Consider the following 24,778-nt stretch of genomic DNA (forward strand, 5'->3'; position numbering starts at 1 on the left):
TATGAGACAAAAATATTGCCTCAAAAATGTATGTGGAAACTTAAGCCCAGAGAAGTTTCCATGACCAGCTGAGGTCACATGGCTTGTATGTGACAGGATTGGCCCTGGAACACAGGATTACTAACACTGGTCCATTTTCTTTCCCACACACATGTGTATTTGAGTTGGTTTAATCTTCTTTCTTGGAATCAGTATCCACTAGGTGAATTTAGCTATACATTTACAGAATCACTGGCCATCAGTGGCTTAAACAAATAGAGGTTTATTTTCTCACGTAATGAGAAGCCTGAGGCCGGCAGTCACTGGAGTTGGTCAGCACCTTACTCTTATCAGGACAGGAGATCTAGGATCCTCCTGGTCCTTCCTTTGTTATCTCAAGATGGTTGCTGCATTTGTAGTATCAAGTCCACATTGAAGGCAGTGTGGGAAGGGGAAGGAATGGTATCTTTCTCTTTTAGCAGGAGAGCAAAAAATTTCCCAAACCCGCCCCCTCACCTCACCCCCGCCAGCAGACCTCCATTTAGACTTTTTAGGTCTACAGTGATTCGTGAGGTCACCTCAATTTCCAAAGAAGACTGAGAAAGTCTCAGCTTTTCCAACTCCTCTAGTGAAAGGAAGAAAGGAATTGGTAACAGACGTTAGGTCATGAGCTAGGCTATCATATCTACTTTAAAATTAGTACTAGAAGACTTCCCTGGGTTAGAGCTACAAATGATAATTCAAATAGCTGTATAACTTCTCAAAAGCAGGGAAAGTAGCTAATGGAGTATTCTTTCCTTACTATATTGACAGCTTTATTTTAGTTATGAACCCATTTAGGTACATTGGAGAAGAATTCTACCTCTCAGTACAGCAATGCCATGTCTATTAGTCCTGGGTCTTTTCTTTAGTAGCTAATTTTTTGACATCAAAAATGAATTTAGTGTGTTTTGTCATATTATTCCTAGATATTTGTTTTTATGTTATTGTGCTTAGTAGGTTTTCTTTAATTTCATTTTGTAATGATTGGTTTCATGAAGACCTAAATGTTTTCAGTGGGTATATTTGATTATAGCATGGTGAGTGAGCTTTATACTTTTCTGAATTTCGTGATTTTTGTTTTGCTGTAAATTTGTACTGCTTGTATGACCACAAGAAACAATAAAACATTTTCTTTCAAAAAAAGAATTTAACTTTGCCTGATGAAAATTCTTATATAAGACTTAAGGCAAACATTTCCTATTCTTTTCTTTTTTTCCCAGTTCGACCAACTATAGCCAACAGTGGCAACCACCCTACTGAAATCACTGTAACTCGAGGGAAGAGCATTTCCTTAGAGTGTGAGGTGGAGGGTATTCCTCAACCGACAGTGACCTGGATGAAAGAGGGCCGCCCTTTGACTAAGGGAAGGGGAATGGAAGTAACGGATGAAGGTCATATCCTTCAGCTGAAGAATGTCCATGTGTCTGACACAGGCCGTTATGTGTGTGTTGCTGCGAATATAGCAGGAATGACTGACAGAAAATATGACTTAAGTGTACACAGTAAGTATAAACAGGCTCAATCGGTCTATTCACTGGCTGATATAATCTATAGCCTCCTGGATGGGAGATATAGGCCTCAAGTGTTGAGTCTTTTATTTATAGTCGATTATTTTCTACATTTGCACCACTTCTTTAGATCAGTCTCATCACTCATCCTACTATGCCTGACCTTCCATATCTTACCTTGGTGAAATAAGCATATATTGGATATTCTTTTAGGAAAGCACATAGTAAAGTAGATAATTATCTTCTTCAAGTACTTTTGATCCAGTGCTATCCCAAGTAATATTCCATGATTCTATGTTTTCCACATTAGCTGACTTGGCTAGTGTAAGTCTAGGTTCCTTAGAGCTTACTGACTGAGCATCAGATGGACATAAGTTGTACTGAAGTCAGCTTTAAAATTCTAAGTAATGAGCAGTAAATGTCCGTAGGAATGGACCAAACATACATGTACTCAAGGACACCTATTTGTATGCATACAATTTGAATTGCATTTTTAAAATCTATAGAAACAATGGTAAATCTAATAGACATGGTCTTGTAACTTAAATCCAGTTAGAACATGCACAAAGTCCAGTATTAATATCTTGTAGTTTGCAGCCAATGTGTAAACCAAAGCTAAAGACTGAAAAGGAATCAGTCCTATGTATCGTTTTGTTAGATCATGGTTTTTTCATTCTTTTTAACAGGTGCTTACTATTTCATTATTTGAATGTTTCATACTTTATTTGATCAGTTCTCTAGGGAGGGACATTTAGGTTAGTTGTATTAACAATAATTTCTGTCATAAAATTTCCTAGGCAAGACTGATGTTGAGAAATCAAGGCCTCATATTATGCTAAATTCCAGTTGGCTCAATCTTCCATGTACTTCAATTCTGCAAGACCATTGAAAGTGGAGGGTGTCACTGGCCCTTCTCTGTGCAGAAAGAAAACATGATGGAGGGGTAACTTTCCATGGTGCTAATGAGGGACATAGAGGCACTCAAGGCCTCTGTGTAACCTTGTTTTATCTATGTTCCAGTGCTGGCTTAATTGGGTTTTAACACTGGTTCTCCTCTGACCCAGCCCTTGCACTTGTCCAGGCCTGTTGGGTCAATGTGACTTGTCACTCTATCCTCAGACTATCCTGATTCCACTCTGCTCATTGCCCAAACCCGTCTTCTCAACCCACTTTGTGTGTCTCACATTTTTGCATTCACAAGGCATATTTGACCCCGAGGAGCTGGTCACTCATGTCTTTTCTAGGCTTCTGGAATTGCCCCACCCCTGCCCCTCTTGGTTGTTCTCTAACTCTCAGCCAACTCCTTCCTCTCAACCTCTCTTATTGTTTCCCCCTACTCTTCCAGCCTGTAGTGTTTGAATGCCCCAAGGCTCTGAAATGGGCAATACCTGCTTCTCTATCCACACTCTCTCATGGGTGATTGTGCCAATCCCACCCCCTAATGTGATTGAGCAAGGAAAACACCCAGGAATCATCCTTGACTCCTCTTTTTCTCACATCCAGTGTCACTAAGTCCCATCAGCTCTACTGCTCCTATTCTAGTTGAAACCACATTTGTCTCCATGAGCTGGATTGGGGTGAAAATAAGGAAAAAACCAGCAAGGAAACAACTAGCCCGAGGAACAAAAATGTGGTTAGTGTAGATAACATGAAAGCTGGTGTGTTTCACGAGGTTTTGAGCTTCTAATTTGTTTGATTGTTTTTAATTTTTAATACTAGAATTATTTGTTAGAAAATTCTGCGTATAAGAAAGTCATGAATCCATATTACCAGAAAAGATGAGTGACTCACAGAAAATCATTCACCACTATTAGAATAACAATATGAAAGTCATTTGGGGACTTCCCTGGTGGTCCGGTGATAAAGAATCCACCTTCCAATGCAGCAGATGCAGGTTTGATCCCTGGTCAGGGAACTAAGATCCCACATGCCGTGGGGCAACTAAGCCCGCACGCCACAACTACTGAGCCCGGGCACCTCAACTAGAGAAGCCCACATGCCGCAAACTACAGATCCCACGCACTCTGGAGCCCGCGCTCCACAACTACAGAGCCCACATACCCTGGAGCCCGCGCACCACAACTAGAGAGAGAAATCCCGCACGCCACAACTAGAGAGAAGCTCGCATGCTGCAACCAAGAGCCCGAGTGCTGCAACTAAGACCCAACGCAGCCAAAAATAAATAAATAAAATAAATAAAATTTTTTTTTTTTTAAAAGTCATATGTTGCTGTTAGTGAGGAAGAAGCGACATTTTTACTTCCAGGAGTGTCGTCGTCATCATCATCATCATCTTATTGTTGTGATTGCTTATTTTGCTTACTGTTGACTAGAAAATGGAAGCCTTATTTTTAAGAATAAGCTGTTTAGAATTTGGTGTTTGTTACGTACTAGCCACCCTCCTTTCCATTTCTTGTTTGTTTTGTTTTGTCTTACAGCACCTCCAAGTATCATAGGAAACCACAGGACACCTGAAAATATCAGTGTGGTGGAAAAAAACTCAGTGTCCCTAACTTGTGAAGCTTCAGGAATTCCCCTGCCTTCAATTGCCTGGCTTAAAGATGGGTGGCCTGTCAACTTTAGCAGTTCTCTGAGAATTCTCTCAGGTATTAGAAATTCTTGTAGCCTGGTAATCTGATTAGCTTCCTGTGGCCACAGTTTCTCCTTAATTTCTCATAACTCCATGTCTTATTTTTTTCTTTATGATCTAGCTGCTTACTATAATACCCACTGATCATATTAAGAAAAAAATTTAGGACATCAGAAGCTATATGACAATGGGGAAAATCTCTAAATATCTCTATATCCTTTTGACAAAGAAATCTTGGCACTCGCTTATTACTTAAATCATGGGGATGTCAGAGCATTCATGCTGGAATGAGTACCAACCAATGCGAAAAGTGAAGAATGAAAAGAAATACTTGAAGCCAGAGCCTAGAGTGAATAATGTTATATAACATATCTCTATAACCACAAGTTTGAATTTTTTCACAACTCTAATCTGAGTGAGATTTATATTTCCAAGATAGAATAGTTTCAAATGAGCTAAGATTTTATCATTATTGTAAAAAAGATATTCCTCTTATTCCTTATCTAATTATGTAGGAAAATCTATTAGCTTATTCTTTATGGATCAGTGTAAGTGTCGAGAGAGGTGTCTAGGGGCATGCCACAGGAATCTGCGCTTGGCCCCTTTCAGTAATAAATTGGGTACAGACTAAGAAAATAATCTCGCCAAGTTTATGGGTAATAAAAAGCTTGGATATTTAGAAGAATACCTAATGTGTTGAATGAAGGCATCCGAATTCAAACACGCCTCACTCTGGAACTTTTGAATTAAACCTAACAAAATGAAAGTTAAGTAAACTCCTGCACTCACATTCAAAAACCAATGGTGAAAATTAGGGTGAGATATAGCTTCAGAATTCTTCATATGAAAAGATCTCTGAATTGGTTTGGTTATTGAGTATGCATTAACAGTATAATGTGTTTATCATGAAAACAGATGCAATATTTTGCCACATGAATAAAATATATTTTCACCAATAAAACAAGTAAAACACCAGTTGTATTGTGGATTTAACTTACTCATTAGGAAGACTAGAAGAAGGATTTATTGACAGTATTTTCGAAGGAGGATAACCATGGTGGCAAATGATTGCAAAGTAAACTATGCGTCCGATTCTATTTAACCTGAAAAAATAAACCCTGTGTAACTCATGACAACATAGTGAAAATTACATTTAAATACTTGCAGAGCCATGGCGTAGAAAAGATTATGTTGGTTCCGTCTAGTTCCAGAGGTTAAAAGTAATACCAGTGTATGGAATATTCTAGGGACAGATTTGGGTCTGAATACAAACAACTTTAAAAGATATTTGTATTGTTGAAAGTCAAGATGAGCTATTTTAAGAGGTAACAAGCTCCCTGCCCCTAAATTTGTTCAAAGTTTAAATTCTCACTTTTGAAGGCTTTTTCAGAAAAGATACTTTGCTAGTATTTGAATTAGGTCTAAATAGCGTAAGGTCCCTCTGTTTCTTCAAGATCTTGGTCTATAAATGATAGGGGCTTAATGAGGAATATACATTTCTATAATTATTATATCTATTGCCTATAATACTAGATTTATAACCTCAGACAAGTTTCTTAACTTTGCTAACTTCAGTTCTTCAGTTGTAAAGTGAGGATACTAGTGGTATTTGCCTGTTAGGGGGTTTTGTAAAGATGAGTTAATATGTGTAAAGCAGCTAACACAGTGCCTGCTTATATCATAAGCATCCAGTACATGTTTGTTGTTATTTGCCATAGACAACCTGGTAAAAGATTTGGGTCTCCCTCTCCTAGGAGGCTTTCCTATGTCCTATAATGCTTTCATTTTTGAAGGACTGCCTGCCTCTGTTGATCTTAAGGAATGCATACTGATGTCAAAGATTTCATTGCAGTTTGGTTGCCAAAAACCTGAACACATTATCTTCTTCTCTTATAATCATCCTCATATTATTGGGTTTTTTTTAATTCTCAATTGCTGAAAAAGTAGGAATTCTTTTTAAATATAATAACTACATCAGGGCTCCTGGAAATGATAAAGGCAAGATAAAATGAGGTACTCTGGCTTATTATAGATCCACAGGAGTAGTGTTTTGGTTTTATTGTATAGTTTTGTTTTGCTTGACTAGCAGCTGGAGATCCCTGAGCGAATGCATTAAATGTACTTCACCTTGTGGCGCTGCCAGAAGAGTCATTCAGTTTTACAATCTGAATATGTGTGTTGTGCAATCGATGACTGAGAATCAGATGAATGGCGTATGACTCGCTTGTTCCTTGATCGGCTGCACATTTCTGTTTCATTAAGATTAGTCCTCTTGAGACGTTAAGTCAAGCTTTTCTAAAAGAAGTACTTTGTTGAAGGCCCTATCATTGTTATGAAGTTATCTGCCAAGAACAGATAGCTGCTATAAAAATTTAATAGGTACGAGAAATGTCTCCATCTAAGTATAATTTACTGTCCAACCCTTTTTTGTCTTTCACTGCAATAAGGGAGAGGACCAGGAAACAAAGAGAAAGGAAAGATCATGAGATTTATGAGGTTGAGGTTTGCAGAGCCAGCAATGACTCATAAACGTTGTATTTTTTAAATATCTCTCAACTGGAATCATATTATGGTCTCACTAATCTGAAGTAGCAGTGAGTGCTTTTGAATCCTTTCCTAATTAACATAAGTTTTTTGACACGTTTAGGGAATTTCTGTATTCAACTTTGCTTACTTAAATTCAGCTGTGGAAAAAGACTGAATTTAGGTAATCAGTTTTGTCTGTCTAAATAAGATACTACTAAGTTCCCCTTTCATTGGTTTGAGGATGAGTAGGTTGCTTATAGGAAAAGCTCAATGAGGGCTTGTGTTTATAAAAACATAAAGCAGATGGAAACTCCTGATAAATTCAGATCCAGGTGAATATTTACATAAAAATTTTATGTTTAACCATTTCAATTTTTTTAGTTCAAATTCAGGGTACTAAGCAAAATATACCGAGTGGAAAATTATTACAAAAACTAAGAAATGATTTACACTTTTTTTTAACATCTTTATTGGAGTATAATTGCTTTATAATGGTGTGTTAGTTTCTGCTTTATAACAAAGTGAATCAGCTATACATATACATATATCCCCATATCCCCTCCCTCTTGCATCTCCCTCCCACCCTCCCCATCCCACCCCTCTAGGTGGTCACAAAGCACCCAGCTGATCTCCCTGTGCTATGTGGCTGCTTCCCACTAGCTATCTGTTTTGCATTTGGTAGTGTATATGTGTCCATGCCACTCTCTCACTTCGTCCCAGCTTACCCTTCCCCCTCCCCGTGTCCTCAAGGACTCTACTCTCTCAGTGTGTCTCTTTGTTCTCTGCCAGCTTTGTTTCAGTCTCATCTGCTGGCTCCTCTTCCTTGGTCCTTAAGAAGAGTTTTCCTCCAAATTACACCCTTCAGCATATCAGAGTTTCATTCCCAGTCTACCAGAATCTTTCTTCATTACATAGAAGTTCAAAATATAAAGAGGAACAAAATCAGTCATGCTAATGAACAAAGTGACCATCATAAACTTTGATATAAATAGTTCTAGAATTCCATGAAACTCAATTGAAAACTGGTAGTCAGTCTTCATGGTTTCATTCATCCCTTGTATATTGACGTCATCCCAATCTGGGTAGTTGGCGTGGTCCTCTTTCTAACACTCCCATTTCATGTGTTCCACGGCAAACTGGGAATCTTTTCGTAAACATCCTGTCACAGTTGTTTTTCTAAAGCACGAATCAGATCATGACTTTTTTGTTTACGTACTTCCATAACCTTTAGTGAACGCAATAAAGTCTAAATTCCTTAGCATAGCATTCGAAGGCCCACAGAATCTGGCCATACTCCAACTAGTCTCATCTCTCACTGTTTTCTCCGCCTGTTCTGTTTTAGGTGCCACACCTCACATCTGCTTTCTACCTCTAGATCCTCATTCATTCTCTACCTACAGCGGTGTCTCTTAACTCCTCTCTGTGTTAAAGAATACTTACCTTTCGAGATTATGTTCAAACAGTACCTCTGTGAAACTCCATTTCTTACTTGCCGTCACCTAGGTTTGTATTAACTTTTTTCATCCATTAAATCAGAAATCTGCTTCGTATAGCCTTAAAACGTGATATTTTTAAAAAGCTTGACATAAATGCATTTTAAAGGCCTTTGAAGTGAATTGATTAAATTTTCCCGAAATTCAGCACTACACGGCAAACTTGTAAAGTTACAGATTTCTTTTTGTGTCACCTGGTGGTTTGCTTCTCCAGGAGGAAGGACTCTGCGGTTGATGCAGACCAGAATGGAAGATGCTGGCCAGTATACTTGTGTTGTAAGGAATGCAGCTGGTGAAGAAAGAAAAACCTTTGGGCTTTCAGTATTAGGTATTTATATAACTTACAATATCTAGACAAAATAAAATTGTCTTAAATACATTCTGGAAGCAGAGTTAAAATTTATCTGCAGCTTGAACTTACATTTATGTATTCTTTGGCCCCTGGACTGTCACTCTTGGCAAGAATTCAATGTTAGAATGGTTTGTACTTAATCAGTTGGATTAAAATGGCTGAAATGCCATGTCTTATCAGTTCACAATTGTTCAACAGTGTTCTAAGGCTCTGATAACTTGTTTAATGTGAGTGCTTATCAGAGTTATAGAGGGAGAAATAAGTGTCTGATAGATTTTGTTACTCATTGACTTGTTGACATATTTATCCAGATTTTATGATTTACATACAATAAAATTCATTATAATTGAATTTATGACATATAACTTTATAGTATATCTTAGAACTGATCAAACAATATGGTAACATTATTCTAGTAAACAAAGAATAATAAGACTTTGGAGGGATTGTTTTAAAGGGTACAGCCTAATAAAAAATTTGAAAATAGATGCCTGTAAATAACCATTCTGCTGTTAGAACTGTTACTTTTTCTGTCTTTTTTTTTTTTTTTAGTACCACCTCACATTGTGGGTGAAAATACATTTGAAGATGTGAAGGTAAAAGAGAAACAGAGTGTTGCATTGACTTGTGAAGTGACAGGTAAGGGGCTCAGCTCTTGCATTTCTGCTCAACTCACTGGTTATTCACTGCCTCCACTTATCTCTTAGTTGAGAAAAATCAAGCATTTGACATTGAATTCTAGCCCAGTATAGATGGTAGAAGTATAGAAGGAAACCTTTCAGATTCTGTGGAGATAAAAAGGAAATTCCTACACTGAAAAAAAGGAAGGAAGGAAGGAGAGAGGGAGTAGGGGAGGAAGGAAAGCAAGGAAGAGAGAGAGACAGAAAAAGACACATTAGTCTTTTCTTTCAACTCTGTAAATTATTCTTTCTTTTTTTTAATCCTGTTCCTACTTGTGGGTAAGATTTCCTGTCCCACCTCCTCTTATTTTTTCTTTCCTTCCCTATGCTTGTACCTTCCTTTCCTTTTTACTGTTTTCTTAAATTTTATTTCAAAGAAATAGGAATTTTGGTGAAAGTATAGCATCACTGATAGTGGGAATTACCCAAGATCAAAATTGTCACCTTTTGTAAACTTGTTTGCATATTACAAAGGAAATGGAGAAGAGTAAAAATAAAAATGAAAATTCTAAAACCAATTTCACCGGCTTTACCAGTGAATCATTGTGTTGCATGTAATAAAAATAAACAAATCTCTAAGAGAATGTGTTCAAGATTGTCTTTTTAGTAAAGGCACAGCCTTGCAGTTTTAATGGAACGACTAGAACAGTCCATACGTTTTATAGAAAGCAAGCATTTTAAGGAAGATTCAATTAATTTCTTATTTCATTGTTCACATGCCTTGCATGAGCAATACATTTAAGTAAGCAAGGAAATACTTTCATTTTAAGAAAGACAGTTATAAAAAGTTTCACATATACTATTACTTAACCTGTTTTCTTTTTTTTCTTGCAATGATGTGGTAACAACTATTGCATAGAGAACAGCTGCCTAAATTTTGTAGCATCCCATCTTGAGCCTTCCAGTTTTTTTTTTTAACATTGACATTTGGTTTTTTAAGATATTTCTTTTTTATTCTTTCTTTCAGTTTTATTGAGATATAATTGACATATAATATTGCATAAGTTTAAGGTGATTATACACACACACACACACACTCACACACACACACAAAATGATCACCACAATGTTTAGCTAACATCCATCACTGCACATAGCTACACAACTTTTTTTCTTGTAATTAGAACTTTTAAAATCTACTCTCTTAGCAGCTTTCAATTACACAATATGGTATTGTTAACTGTAATCACAATTATCATCTTATAACTGGAACTTTGTGCCTTCCAACCACCTTCACTCATTGCCCCACCTCTAACCTCCTACCTCTATAACCACTAATGGGTTCTCAGTTTCTATGAGTTTGGTTTTATTAGATTTGATGTATAAGTGAGAACATACAGTATGTCTTTCTCTGTCTGACTTATTTCACTTAGTATAATATCCTCGAGGTTTATCTGTGTTGTCACAAATGATAGGATTTCCTTCTTTTTTCATGGCTAGATAATATTAAATTATATATATATATAGTAAATAATATTAGTATTATATGTTGTATAGTAATATTTAGTATTTAATAATAATATTAAATTATATGTATAGTTTTATATATGTCACATTTTCTTTATCCAGTCATCTATCTATGGACACTTAGGCTGTTTCCATGTCTTGGCTATTGTGAATAATGCTGCAATGAACATGGGAGTGCAGATGTCTCTTTGAGATAGTGATTTCGTTTTCTTCGGATATATGCCTAGAAGTAGAATTGCTGCACATATGGTAGTTCTATTTTTAGTTTTTTGAGCAACCTTGATACTGTTTTCCATAGGGGCTATACCAATTTACATTCCCTCCAAAGGTGCACAAGGGTTCCCTTTTTTCCACATCCTCATCAACACTTGTCATCTCCTGTATTTTTGATAATAGCTATTCTAACAGGTGTGAGGTGATATCTCATTGTGGTTTTGATTTGCATTTCCTGGATGATTAGTGATGCTGAACAGCTTGTCTTGTACCTGTCAGCCATTTGAATATAATAATAATAATAATAATAATAATAATAATAATATATTAAAAATGTCTATTCAGGTCCTTTGCCATTTTTTTAATTGAATTCTTTGTGTGTGTGTGTGTGTGTGTTTGCTATTGAGTTATATGAGTTCCTTACATATTTTGGATACTAACCCCCTTATCAGATAGTGGTTTGCAAATATTTTTTCCCATTTTGTAGGTTGCCATTTAATTTTGTTGATGTTTTCTTTTGTTGTATAGAGCTTTTTAGTTGATGTAGGCCCATTTGTTTTTGCTTTTGTTGCTTATGCTTTTGGTGTCATATCACAGAAATCATTGCCAAGACCAATGTCAAGGAGATTTGTCCCTATGTTTTCTTTTTTTTTTTTAATTTCAGCTGCTTTTTAAAAAATTTTTATTATTTTTTCATGTTTATTTTTAATTCATTTTTATTTTTATTTATTTATTTCATTTTTGGTTGCGTTGGGTCTTCGTTTCTGCACGCAGGCTTTCTCTAGTTGTGTTGAGCGGGGTCTTCTCTTGTTGTGGAGCACAGGCTCTAGGTGCTCAGGCTTCAATAGTTGCAGCACGCGGGCTCAGTAGTTGTGGCTCACGGGCTCTAGAATGCTGGTTCAGTAGTTGTGGCTCACGAGCTTAGCAGCTCCACAGCATGTGGGATCTTCACGGACCAAGGATCGAACCCATGTCCCCTGCATTGGCAGGCGGATTCTTAACCACTGTGTCACCAGGGAAGTCCCTGTCCCTCTGTTTTCTTTCAGGAGTTTTATGGTTTCAGGTCTTACATTTAAGCCTTTGATACATTTCAAGTTAATTTTTGTGAGTGGTGTAAGACACGGGTCTAGTTTCCTTCTTTTGCATGTGAATATCCAATTTTCCCACTGCCATTTATTGAAGAGACTGTCTTTTTCCATTGAGTATTCTTGACCCTCTTAACTAATATTAGTTGATCGTATATGCATGGGTTTATTTCTATGCTTATGATTCTGTTCCATTGGTTTATGTGTCTTTTTTATGGCAGTACCTTACTGTTTTGATTACTGTAGCTTTGTAATGTAGTTTGAAGTCAGGACGTGTGATGCCTCCAGCTCTTCTTTCTCAGGATTGCCTTGGCTATTCAGTGTCTTTTGTGATTCCAAACAAATTTTAAGATTTTTTTTTTCCATTTCTGTAAAAATTGCCATTGGAATCTTCATAGAGATTGCACTGAACCTATAAATAGCTTTGGGTAATATGGACATTTTAACAATATTAATTCTTTCAATCCATGAACACAAGATATCTTTCCGTTTATTTGTGTCTTCTTTTATTTATTTCATCAACGTCTTGTAGTTTTCAACGTAGAGATCTTTCACCTCCTTGGTTAGATTTATTCCTAAGTATTTTTTTTTTTTGATGCTATCGCAAATGAGATTTTTTTTTAGTTTCTTTTTCAGATCATTTGTTGTTAGTGTATAAAAATGTAGTGACTTTTTTATGTTGATTTTGTATCTGAAACTTTATTGAATTTGTTGATTAAAGCAAACAGTTTTTGGGTGGAGTCTTTAGGACTTTCTATATAAATAATCATGTCATCTACAAATAGAGAGAACTTTACTTCTTCCTTTCCAATTCTGATGCCTTTTATTTCTTTTTCTTGCCTGATTGTCTGGCTAGGACTTCCAATAATGTGTTGAATAGGAATGATGAGAGTGGGCACCCTCATCTTGTTCTTGATCTTAAAAAACTTTCAATCTTTCAGTACTCAGTATGATGTTAGCTGCAGATTTGTCATATGGCCTTTATTATGTTGAGGAATGTTCCTTCTATATACAATTTGTTGAGAGTTTTTATCATGAATAGATGTTGAATTTGGTCAAGTGCTTCTCTGCATCTATTGAGATGAGCATATGATTTTTATCTTTCATTCTATTGATATAATGTATTATATTGATTTGCGTATCTTGAACCATCCTTGCATCCCAGAGATGAATACCATTTGATCATGGTGTATGATCCTTTCAATTTGATGCTGAATTCAGTTTTCTAGTATTTTCTGAGAATTTTGTATTTATATTCATCAGGGATGTTGGCCTGTAGTTTTCTTTTCTTGTGGTGTCCTCACCTGACTTGGGTGTCAGGGTAATGCTGGCCTTGTAAAATGAGTTTGGGAATGTTCCCTTGTCAATTTTTTGAAAGAGTGAGAAGACTTGATATTAATTCTTTTTTAAACATTTGGTAAAATTTATCACTGAAACCATCTGGTCCTAGATTTTCCTTGTTGGGAGGTTTTGACTTCTGGTTTAATCTCCTTACTAGTAATTGGTCTGTTCAGATTTTCTGTTTCTTCATGATTTAGTCTTGACAGGTTGTATATTTCTAGGAATTTACTCATTTCTCCTAGGTTGTCCAGTTTGTTGGCTATAGTTGTTGAGCGTAGTCTCTTATGATTCTTTGTATTTCTGTGGTATCAGTTGTAATGTCTCCTCTTTCATTTATAATCTTATTTATTTGGGCCCTGTCTTTTTTTTTTTTCTTAGTCTAGCTAATGTTTTGTCAATTTTATCTTTTCAAAGAACCAATTCTTAGTTTTATTAATCTTTTCTATTGTTTCCTTGTACTCTATTTCATTTATTTCTGCTCTAATTTTTATTATTCTCTTCCTTCTGCTAATTTTGGACTTAGTCTGTTTTTTTCCTAGTTCCTTGAGGTGTACTGTTAGATTTTTTTTAGAGATCTTATTTCTTCTGTGATGTATGCATTTATCAGTATGAATGTCCCTCTTAAAACTGCCTATGCTCTATCCCTTAAGTTTTGGTGTGTTGTGTTTCCATTTTCATTTGTCTCAAATTTTTTTTTCCCTTTTGATATCTTCTTTGATACATTGGTTGTTCAAGAGTATGTCATTTAATTTCCATTCATTTGTGTATTTTCCACCTTTCTTCCTGTTATTGATTTCTAGTTTCATATCATTGTGGTCATAAAAGACATTTGGTATGATTTCAGTCATTTTAGATTTACTGAGATTTGTTTTGTGGTCTAACCTATGAGCTATCCTAGAAAATGTTCTATGTGTGCTTGAGAAGAATGTGTATTCTACTTTTGTTGGATAGAACGCTCTGTATGTGTCTGTTAGGTATAGTGGGTCTACGGTAATTTTCATATCTCTGATTTGTTATTGATTCTCTGACTGGATGACCTATCCATTGTTGAGAGTGGGGTATTAAAGTCCCCAATTATTATTTTATTGCTGCTTATTTCTCCTTTTAGCTCTGTTAGTATTTGCTTTATATATTTAGGTGCTCCAATATTGGGTGCATAAATATTTACAGTTATTATGTCTTTCTGATGGATTGACCCCTTTTTCATTGTCTCTTGCCTCTTTTGACCAATTTTAGCTTAAAGTCTAGGCTGATATAAGTATAGCTGCCCCAGCTTTCTTTTGGTTACCATGTTCTTGAAATATCTTTTTATATCCCTCTACTCTCAGTTCACATGTACCTCTAAAGCTAAAGTGAATCTCTTGTAGGCAACATACTTTTGGATCTTGCTTTTTTTTTTTTCTTCATTTAGCTATTCTATGTCTTTTGATTGGAGAATTTAATCCATTACATCTAAAGATATTATTGATAGGTAAGGACTTACTATCTCCATTTTGTTGGGGTTTTTTAACTGTTTTGTAGATCCTTTCTTCCTTGCTTCTTATCCTTCTCTTCTTTTGTCATTTGATGACTTTCTTAGCAATATGCTTTGATTGCTTTATCATAACTTTTTGTGTAGCTATTAAAGATTTTTTTCCTTTGTGGTTACCAGAGGCTTACATCAAATATCTTATATGTATAACATCCTATTTTAAACTAATAATAACTTAACTTTGATAGCATACATAAACTTTACTTTTACTTCTCTTCCTCTCACATCTTAGGTTATTAATGTTACAATTTATATGTTTTTTTATTTTGTGTATCTAATAACAAATTATTGTAGATACAGTTATTTTTAAAATGTTTGTTTTTTAAATTTTAAAAGTGAGTTACGTATCACCATCACAGTGTTAGAGAATATGACTTTGACTACATATTTACCATTAGCAGTGAGTTTTGCACATACATTTATGTGATTTTATGATGATAATTAGCATCCTTTTGTTTCTACTTGAGAATGCCATTTTGCATCTCTTGTAAGACAGGTCTGGTGTATGTTTTTGTTTTTGTTTGTTTTCCTCAGCTTTTGTTTGTCTGGGAAAATCTTTATCTGTCATTCATATTTTGCCAGCTATAGTATTCTTGGTGGACAGGCTTTTTTTTCAATATTTAGAATGTTTTATGCCATTCTCTCCTAGCCTTCTAAGTTTCTTATGAGAAATCTGCCTATACTCTTATGGGGGGTTCCCTTGTATGTGATGTGTTGCTTTCTTCTTACTACATTCAAAATTTAGTTATAATGTGTTTCAGTGTAGCCCTTTTTTAGTTCAATCTATTTGGGATCTTTTGTGCCTCATGAGTCTGGAGTTTGGGGAGTTTTCAGACATTATCACTTTAAATATACTTTCTGTTCCTTTCTCATTCTCCTCTCCTTCTGGGATTTCCATAATGTGTATATTGTTTTTGTAATGGTGTCTCATAACTCCTGTAGGCTTTCTTCACTTTTCATTCTTTTTTCATTTTGATCCTCTGACTGGATAATTTCAAACGAACCATCTTCTAGTTTACTGATTCTTTCTTTTGTTTCTTCAGGTCTGAAGTTGAAGCTCTCTTTTGAATTCTTTAGTTCAGTCATTCTATTTTTTAGCTCTAGGATTCATTTGTTTGATTGTGGTTCTTTTATGATTTCTGTTTCTTTGTTGAACTTCTCATTTTGTTCATGCATTGTTTTCTTCATTTTGTTTACTAAACTTGATTAAGAGTATTATTGTGAATTCACAGTTCATAGATCTCCATTTTTTAGAGTCAGTTACTGAGTTATTGGAGCTTTATTAGTTTCCTGTGAGGTGTCATGTTTACCTGATTCCTTGTATTGATATCTGCACACTTGAGTAAAGGGTCTCTGATTCCAGACTTTACAGGTTTGCTTCAGCAGAGATTGTCCTTCACCGTTCAACTCAGCTTGGGATTCTGGATGGGTCAGCTGGTAGCATCGTTGGGCAGGTGGAGTTTTCTCTCAGGGTCTCTATTTGGGTGAGGCCACTGCCTCTGCCTGAGATGTGAGGTTGGGGCAGGGGGTGCCATTGTCTGGGAACAGTTGAATAGGACTGATGGTTTGGTTTCCTGCCCAAGTGCAACTGTAGAATAGGCCTGTGGTTACCTGGATTCTCTGGTCATACTTCCTAGTTGGATAGGACTGTGTGCTATACTCAGCAGTTGGGTGGGCCTGTGAATTTGCTTTCCTGCCCAGGCAGGGCCATAGAACAAGCTCCATGGCCAATACAGTTGTGCCTTAATATGATATCATCCTAATCCTCTTTCCTAACAGAGCTTGTTTTTATAGTTTTAAATTTTCAAAAAAAAAACTGTTTGAGCAATTTAAAGCTTAATATTTAACAAAATTCCCATGAAAAATATGAAAGATCTTTTTTCTCTAGGCTATAAATATTAAAGGAATAATTACTATATATTTCTATCTTTCTCCCTATCTATATATCTGTGCTAGAATCCTGGTATACATATCTGCTTGTTGAATTGTTTAATTAAAGTTTTTTTTTCCTTTTTTACAGCTTTTCTTCAAAAATAAAAATCTTCTTTAAAAATTTAATATGAATACAAAGGTATTCATGAGTAATAATTTTAGTAAACATGCATGCTCCATTATTTTTTAAGTGTATTTTACTATGAAAATATTTAATTATAATATCCTAAGGTATGGTATAAATTTAGTTAAACACAGAGACTAACATAACTATTTCACTTATAGATTTTTTAAATCATAGCATGATTATTATTATAAATTCAGTTATGTTTGCAAATTTATTTTAAAATGAATGGCTACTACATTGTTTCAGAAGTAGAATATTTTAAAAGGGAAATGAATGAAAATGCATCCTTTTAGTTACCAACTGTAGACATGTAATTATTAGCCAACTCTCAGAAATGGCTTTTTGTTATAGGGAATCCAGTGCCAGAAATTACATGGCAGAAAGATGGGCAGTTCCTCAAAGAAGATGACACCCATCATCTTATGTCTCGTGGCCGTTTTCTTCAGATTACCAATGCCCAGGTGTCACACACTGGAAGATATACATGTTTGGCTTCTAATACAGCTGGTGACAAGAGCAGAAGTTTCAGTCTTAATGTGTTGGGTAGGTATAAGCATTGCTGCAAATCTTGAAGAATCAGCCATGGCAATAGGCTAAATTCTCTTCTTTTTCTGTTTACTTAATATTTCTACCATAGAATTTCATTATTTAAGAAGGACCAGTGCTTGTGTACATTTGCTGGTTTTCTTTTATTAATTCATACATTTCATTCATTACGTTTGGCATACCTACTATATTCCAGGTACTGTGTTTTGTGCAAAGCACAACTATAAACAAGATAGACATTAAATAAGCAATAGTAAAGGAAAAATAAATACTGGTCAAAAAGAAGCAGGTCAACAGTGAAAGAGGATCACTGTGAGATGTTTTATCATTTCTTTGTGGGACTCTGCCATTACTGGTAATTGCCCATACTGAAATCTCTGTTGGTAACTATGATGAAGGAGAGGAGATGCAGACAAGCACACCAAAATTGTATGCTTGCTCATGAGCGATAGTGAATTAACCCAGTCCCTTGCGAGGTTGAAGGGTTCAAACAAAACAAAACATCATTAAAATGATTTTATTTTAGAAGTGTGCTTTCCTCTGTCTTAAAACACATTTCCCCTCCTTCCCTTTGCCAACTTATATAGCAGTAGTGCGAGCAGAACATCTGCTCCCGCTGGGGTGAGCAACTACTGTAGATTTTCTTTTTCTTAACACAATATGCTGCTCATCTGTCTTTATGTGTGTTTATCTGTGTCATTTGCTAACTCACTAATCCCTAAAAAATCTTAAAGGAAGACAGTTGACAGGTATTGCTGTGCAGTAAATTACCTGGACATTGCAAATTTAGATATTTTGCCATTTAATTAATAGTTATTTTTTCCCAGATAAATCCCCTCCCCTTGAAATTAATATATAATGTGTAAATTCTATTTTGTCAATGATAAGCTGTGAAGAGTCCTAGGTTAAAATGTAGACTGCAGCCTCAAGTGTAGGTTTTAAATCTCACATGGCTTCCTTCTGATTTAATACAGATTAGCTTGTACATTTGAATATCAAGCCCCTTGAGAGCAACAAAAACTACACCATGAAAAAATATGGAGTAGGAATGATGAAATAACTACACATTCAGTTTCTGCAGCATTAAAATTATACTTATATCTTGGAAATGATATTAAAATAGATTCCTAATTTCTGCTCATGTTAGAAATTTAAAATGCACCACCTAAATGTATTGTATTTGATTACTAATATCAAAACACGTTTCATTCTACTTAAATAAACTGACCTATAATTGAGGATGTAAACTTTTGCAATTTTTTATTTGTTTGTATGTTTTGGTAGTTATTGGCTAGACTGGGGGAATAGGTAGTCCCATACATAGAAACTCCCATACAGGACACAGCCCTCAAGCAGCTTACAGTCTAATTGAGTAGAAGAGATATATAGGCCAGAAATGTTAAGTCAGAATACTGGATAATGTATTAATAAGTGTCAAATAAATAGTATATATAAGTAATAATTACATAAAACTATAAACTCCCTAGGACAGAACCCTTTTTATCTTGAAAAGGATATAGCCCCAGCACCTAACATAGCAGTGAATAACAGATGCATGGATAAGTAAGAATGAGAGTTCATGAGCCAGTTGTCTCCTAACACCCCTGCTCATCAGCGTATGAAAGACAAATGCCCCGCCCTGGATTTCCTCTCCTCTCCTGTAGCCCACTGCTTCTCTTAGAGCTCTATGTTCCTCATGCCTCCTTCCTCCTACCACTGACTCACCTCCCAATACTGGCTCATGTCCAAATCCTATCCCTGTCGTCTGGAAACCTGATTTAACACTCTTTCTGGCTCCTTTCAGTAACTGAAATCTGACTTCCCAAGAGACATTAGCTCCCTGGGGACTCTCTCCAGTGGAGATCACTTATTCTTTACCCCAGGCATCTCAAGTCGTGCTCTCTGACTATATTCCTTCCTCTGCCTCCTACCCCCTTCCTAGTTACTTATTTCTTATCATTTTCCCTCATTCATTGAAGATGAGGGATCTGAATTCAAGTCTTCTTTTCACCAACTTCATATAAAGTTGAGGCTATTCAAGTGTGTGCACTGGCAATTTCCAGTCTACCCAGCCATAATTCAGTGTCTTTACCCTTTCTTTTCCCAGAGGGTGTTATCCTTTGTGTTCACAGTTACTGCTTCTGCTTATGCCCTTGATCCTGTATCTTTCCCCCTTCTTTGGTCTGCCGGTCATGCCCACCATCTGCCTTACCTTCATCTTTACCTTCTACTGTCTCCATCACTTCATATAGTCACCACTCCCTGTCTATACTTCTTGTCCCACTAAATATGGGCTTCTGCCCACACCATTCTTGACACTGCTGTGGTGAAGACTACCCTGTTGTTAGATCCAACAAACATTGTTCAGTCCTTATCTTAATGTTTGGATATTATGTATCACTTTCTCCTGGACACTGCTCTTCCCCAGTTATCCTTGCACCCCTTTGGTTGCTCCCTTTCTCCCTCCTTTATGGACTCTTACTTAATCTGTCTCTTAAACGTTAAGTCCCCTCACATTTTGTCCTTACTTCAGTGTTCATTTTACTCTAGATATTCTCATCAAGTAACAAAAACTTAATTCCCAGAGGTTTAATAATCATCTCTTATCAACTGGAGACTTTTTAAAATCCATACCTGCAACCCTGATCCTTCTCCCAAGGTTCAGATTTCTATATACAGTTGCCTGTTGGACATTTCTACCTGGAATTCTCACAAGCACTTAAAATTCAAGATACTGAGACTGAACAAATCATCTTCCCCTCCTAAGTGAGCAAATCTTTCCATATTTTCTATTTATTTTGCTTCATTGAAGTTTACCTAGGTTCATTCCCAAGCAATAAAATTGGAAGTTATCTTTGACGTTGGTTTCTTTACCCCTTAAATTCTGTCATCAAATCCTGCCAATTGATTTCCTAAATTTTTCTTTAGTTGCTCCCTCCTCTTTATGCCTTTCTTCAGTGCTCTAGTTCAGGCCCTCACTATCTTTTATGGAACAAATGTACTTTGTCTGTCTTTCCCCTGCTTCCAACATTGACCCCCTTGAATCCATCCTCTATATATTTCCTGCTTGCCCCTCATTGTTTACACTACTCTGCTCCCAATATGCTCCCTCCTCCTAGTAGTCTCCCTTCTTTCACCTTCTGACCACCACCAGTCCTTTGAGGCTCAGTTTGAAATCTGCTCCGTTAGGAGATCTTCCCTGATGAGAGTCCACACACCACCCCACACCTCAGATTGGACTGAATGCCATGCCTCCATATATCCTGCACCAAAATTCCCAGTATTGCCCATACTACATTGTGTTATGATTCCTTTTTATGTGTCATCTCCTCCATTACTCTGTGAGCTTTTTGAGGTTCTCACCGCTTTTGCGTAGAATGAGAACACTAATCAATTGTTTCTGTAATTGTTAGGGAACGGAATTACACAAATAAGTACTATGGAAACTTCAAAATGTACAAATAAAGACATTTCTGAATATATTTCTTTGATCAAGTTTTAAATCTTTTTCAGTATCTCCTACAATTGCTGGTGTTGATAGCGATGGCATCCCTGAAGATGTCACTGTTATCCTTAACAGCCCCACATCTTTGGTCTGTGAAGCTTATTCATATCCCCCAGCCACCATCACCTGGTTTAAGAATGGAACTCCTTTAGAATCCAACCGAAATATCCGTATTCTTCCAGGTAATTAGCTTACTTCAGATGCCCAAGTTGCATTTGTGCCATCTACTTTTACAGAAGAACAGAATCATTGACTATTTTTATAAAAATACTTATGTTGTTGGTGGTATTGTACTATTGCTATCTTATTTTTTAATATTTTGTATGTATGTTGTAATCTAAGTTATCTAAAATTACTTTTTGAAAGACCAATAAAGTAAATAAAAGGCAAATAAATAAATACTACAGTGTAATTAATTGCTCAAATATAATGTAGAATGCCAAAAAGAGTAGAAATTCACTTTTTGTTGAATTAACCCTTGAAGGTTAGTATTTAGATTGACAGAGTTTATTTATTCCTCTTTAATACCTGATAATATGTATGAAAACAGAAAGAATTTAAAAGTATGATCACTGGCTGTAAGAAATTTATAGAGATAATACATGTGAAAGTTCATTAACAACAGGAATCCATGAATAATCATTGGTTCTGAATAGTCATAGGTTCTGATAAATGGGATAGTGACCAGTTTTAGAAGAATTCAAAAGAAGGAATGGCCACCGTGGGCTGAAGCAGTCAGGAAATGCTTTGTCATAGACAGAACTTGAACCAAACCTTAAAGAAAGTTATAGAATTTTGTTAGTTGGAAATGAGTTAGGAGAGATTTCAGATCCTTCAGGATGTCTAGTATGGGAAAGTACGAAGGAGAATGGCATATCTATGTGCAAGTAATAATAAACAGATTCCTCGCCTCCTTCTTGAGTGGAGACATTGTGTGTACATGTGTGTATGGCAGGGAAGGGGGCAGGTAGGAGATAAGATCAGGAAGGAATGTTGGAGTCATGTTTTAAATACCTGGATTTGAGAGTTTTGACTTTATACTTTAGTCAATTGAGAACCACTGAAGATTTTTAGGAAGAAAGATACCATAATAAAAATTGTGTTTTAGCAAGATCAATCTCTACTGATAGGCCAGGTAGATGAGAGGAAGAAGATGACAAAGGCAGAAGACCTATTTGTGAAGAGAGTAAAATAAGAACCTTAATTACAGTGTGTGCAGAGAGGTAGGGGAGGGTCAGAATGAGCATGAGAGTCATTACCACGGAGGACCATCGTGGACTTAGTGAATGTCTCCATCCACCAAGTAATGCCCATCTGTATTGTAGTTTGTCTATGACAAATGTCTCTTACAGAATTGGCATAGAGAAGAAGAAATGTGTTAATAGTAAGAACTAAAACCTGGTGGTTTGTGCAAACCCTGCTGCCACTGTGACTTCAGAGATTCTTTGGTATTCCATTGTTTTTCAGGAGGTAGGACTCTGCAGATCCTAAATGCACAGAAGGACAGTGCTGGGAGATACTCTTGTGTAGCCACTAATGAGGCAGGAGAGATGATAAAGCACTATGAAGTGAAGGTCTACAGTAAGTTCCGAAAGAACACTATGTTCCTAGTTTTCTCCAGGTTTTCTAACTTTTTCAATTCTGTTTTTCATTATGGGTTCATAATTATTTATATTCATCATTAAAGTTTATCGTTTATCCAGCTTGCTCCATTAAGATGGAAGTTGAATTAAGCAATGTGCCCATGACTTCAATTGCTTAAAGATGTGAAAGCCCACTGAATCTGCTCTCTTCAACTTTTTGGAGAACTTGTCAGTGGCACTTCCTTAAGTTTCTCTATTTTTTTCTTGTGAATTACCCTCTTCTGAATTCTGCTGCGTATAAGTACTTGCATGCACAAAACTCTTCCTTAAATATATACGCTCTATTCAACAGCCTACGATGAGTTTGTCAGTGACTTTGGGCTAATCCACTGTACATTGACCTATTAAAAAAAAACTAATGCTACCACTGATAGGCAATAAATTTCAGAATTTTGTTTTTAAAAAGGAAGAGCATCTTTTTGATTGTCTTTTATTCTTTGAATCATTCCCCTTAGTGACTAATAAAATGCATTCTATGGGTCATATTCAGACTGTGTCTGGGGACCCGGAACAACCTAACCTAACTGTTCTGTGAAGAACATTAACCTCATTGGCAGTATTATAATGATGAGGGGAGAAAGGTAGTTTTCTTCACATTCTGTATATGAACACTGCCATTTCATAAGATGCTAACTTGGGTCCTTGATGAAAGGAGAGCATAGAAAATGCCTAAGTTATTTCCTTGTTTTCTTATTAAGTGATCCTCACTGTGTTCCATGTCATTCCATTTAAAAGAACTAATGTTTAATACTTTAATATTCGTGTTTATGCAGTTCCACCCATAATCAGTAAAAGCGACCTCCTGGGGCCAGGTCTTTCCCCCAGAGAAGTGAAGATCAAAGTAAACAACACCCTGACCTTGGAATGTGAAGTCTATGCAATTCCTTCTGCCTCTCTCAGCTGGTACAAGGATGGACAGGCCAGTCAAGTTTTTTCATTTGCTGATGGTTTCTTATAGACTAAAATGGTCAGTTAAATTAAAAAACAAAACACCCAGACACAGATAACTCAGAGAATCAATGTGACCTTAAAACTAGCACAATCCCATGCTCCTAGAGTATAAAACTGCAAAAAAATTGAACCATGTTCAACAATTTTAGTATTATTTCATCACTCTAAAGTTTGAAGGACTGTTTTAATACACGTTAGCAATTGTCTTTGAAAATCCAGCCACCTTCCCACTGGGGAATGGTTTTTGTTCTCTGTGGTTTTTCAGAGTAAGTAAACTTTGTGGAGAAGAAATGCAAAGACAGTGCTGAGCCAGATTAGAATGATAGGCATAACACAGGTGCTAAGTTTATTCAGAACTTTCTCTAAACACCTTTAACACTTTTACAAAGGGTAACATTTTTAATGTTCCAAGATGAAAAAAATAAGCTAAATGTGATGATTAAGTGCTCAATACAATTAATTGGGGGCAATGAAGAACTTTCAGTAAAAGACACATCCTTCAATTATGTAATCTGGCTTTCAGACCACACGCCTTTATTTCTCATTCAACTTATTTTCTAACATGCATGTTTTAAAAACATATGTGCTGGTGTTTTAAGACCAAAATAGATTTTTTTTTAGCTGCTGTTAACACTCTGCTTAATACAGATGTGACATAGCTAAGCTGATGTTTGTCCTGTTTTACACATAATCAACCAAATGGTCAGTCAAATTCCAGTTGTAGATGTTCAGGTCAGAGTCATGATTTAAGATGCAGAAAGATATAACTTTATTATTTCAGACAGATGGACTTTGCAATCCTGGCAGCCAGGAAAAAAAATATCTCTTATAAGCAAGTTTCATCTGGAAGCCATTGCAAAAGAAAAAATATGGAACTCCCACCATGTTCTGTTTACAGTTTCTTTTCTGACTACAAGCACACTTCATGGTACAATATCAACTGTATATGAGTTTGCATGGAAACAATTCCTTTCACCTTTCAAATTTTATTTTTAATTTTACCTAAAACCTTTTCTTTCCTTGCATTTTATACCCATGCACACATATACACAAGCACATACACACATAAAAATAGGATAAAGTCTAGATTTGTACTAGGAATTAGGGCTGTTTTTTTTTAAGTTTCATAATGAATAGTTAAATTAGTTTCACATCCAGACTGAAATTGATCCAATTATGATGCTTTAGTTAAATTTTTCAAGATTTGGGATTGGTCCCCTAAAATATGACAAAAAAAATACTGGTTTTTGTTTATTTTCCATATCCTT

General features: G+C 35.9%; 1 protein-coding gene across 1 annotated transcript in view; it reads left to right on the forward strand.

The window, feature by feature from the left end:
* Positions 1 to 24,778, forward strand: part of HMCN1 (hemicentin 1) — a 518,244-nt gene that overhangs the window by 343,245 nt on the left and 150,221 nt on the right. The window contains exons 45-52 of the mRNA XM_059937996.1: positions 1,242 to 1,523; positions 3,967 to 4,134; positions 8,352 to 8,465; positions 9,042 to 9,128; positions 17,217 to 17,408; positions 20,925 to 21,098; positions 22,384 to 22,497; positions 23,333 to 23,478. Of these exons, the coding sequence (XP_059793979.1) occupies positions 1,242 to 1,523; positions 3,967 to 4,134; positions 8,352 to 8,465; positions 9,042 to 9,128; positions 17,217 to 17,408; positions 20,925 to 21,098; positions 22,384 to 22,497; positions 23,333 to 23,478 (1,277 nt within the window). The remainder of the gene's footprint in view (positions 1 to 1,241; positions 1,524 to 3,966; positions 4,135 to 8,351; positions 8,466 to 9,041; positions 9,129 to 17,216; positions 17,409 to 20,924; positions 21,099 to 22,383; positions 22,498 to 23,332; positions 23,479 to 24,778) is intronic.

The sequence above is a fragment of the Balaenoptera ricei genome, chromosome 1 (assembly GCF_028023285.1).
Source record: "Balaenoptera ricei isolate mBalRic1 chromosome 1, mBalRic1.hap2, whole genome shotgun sequence".
Lineage (NCBI taxonomy): Eukaryota > Metazoa > Chordata > Mammalia > Artiodactyla > Balaenopteridae > Balaenoptera > Balaenoptera ricei.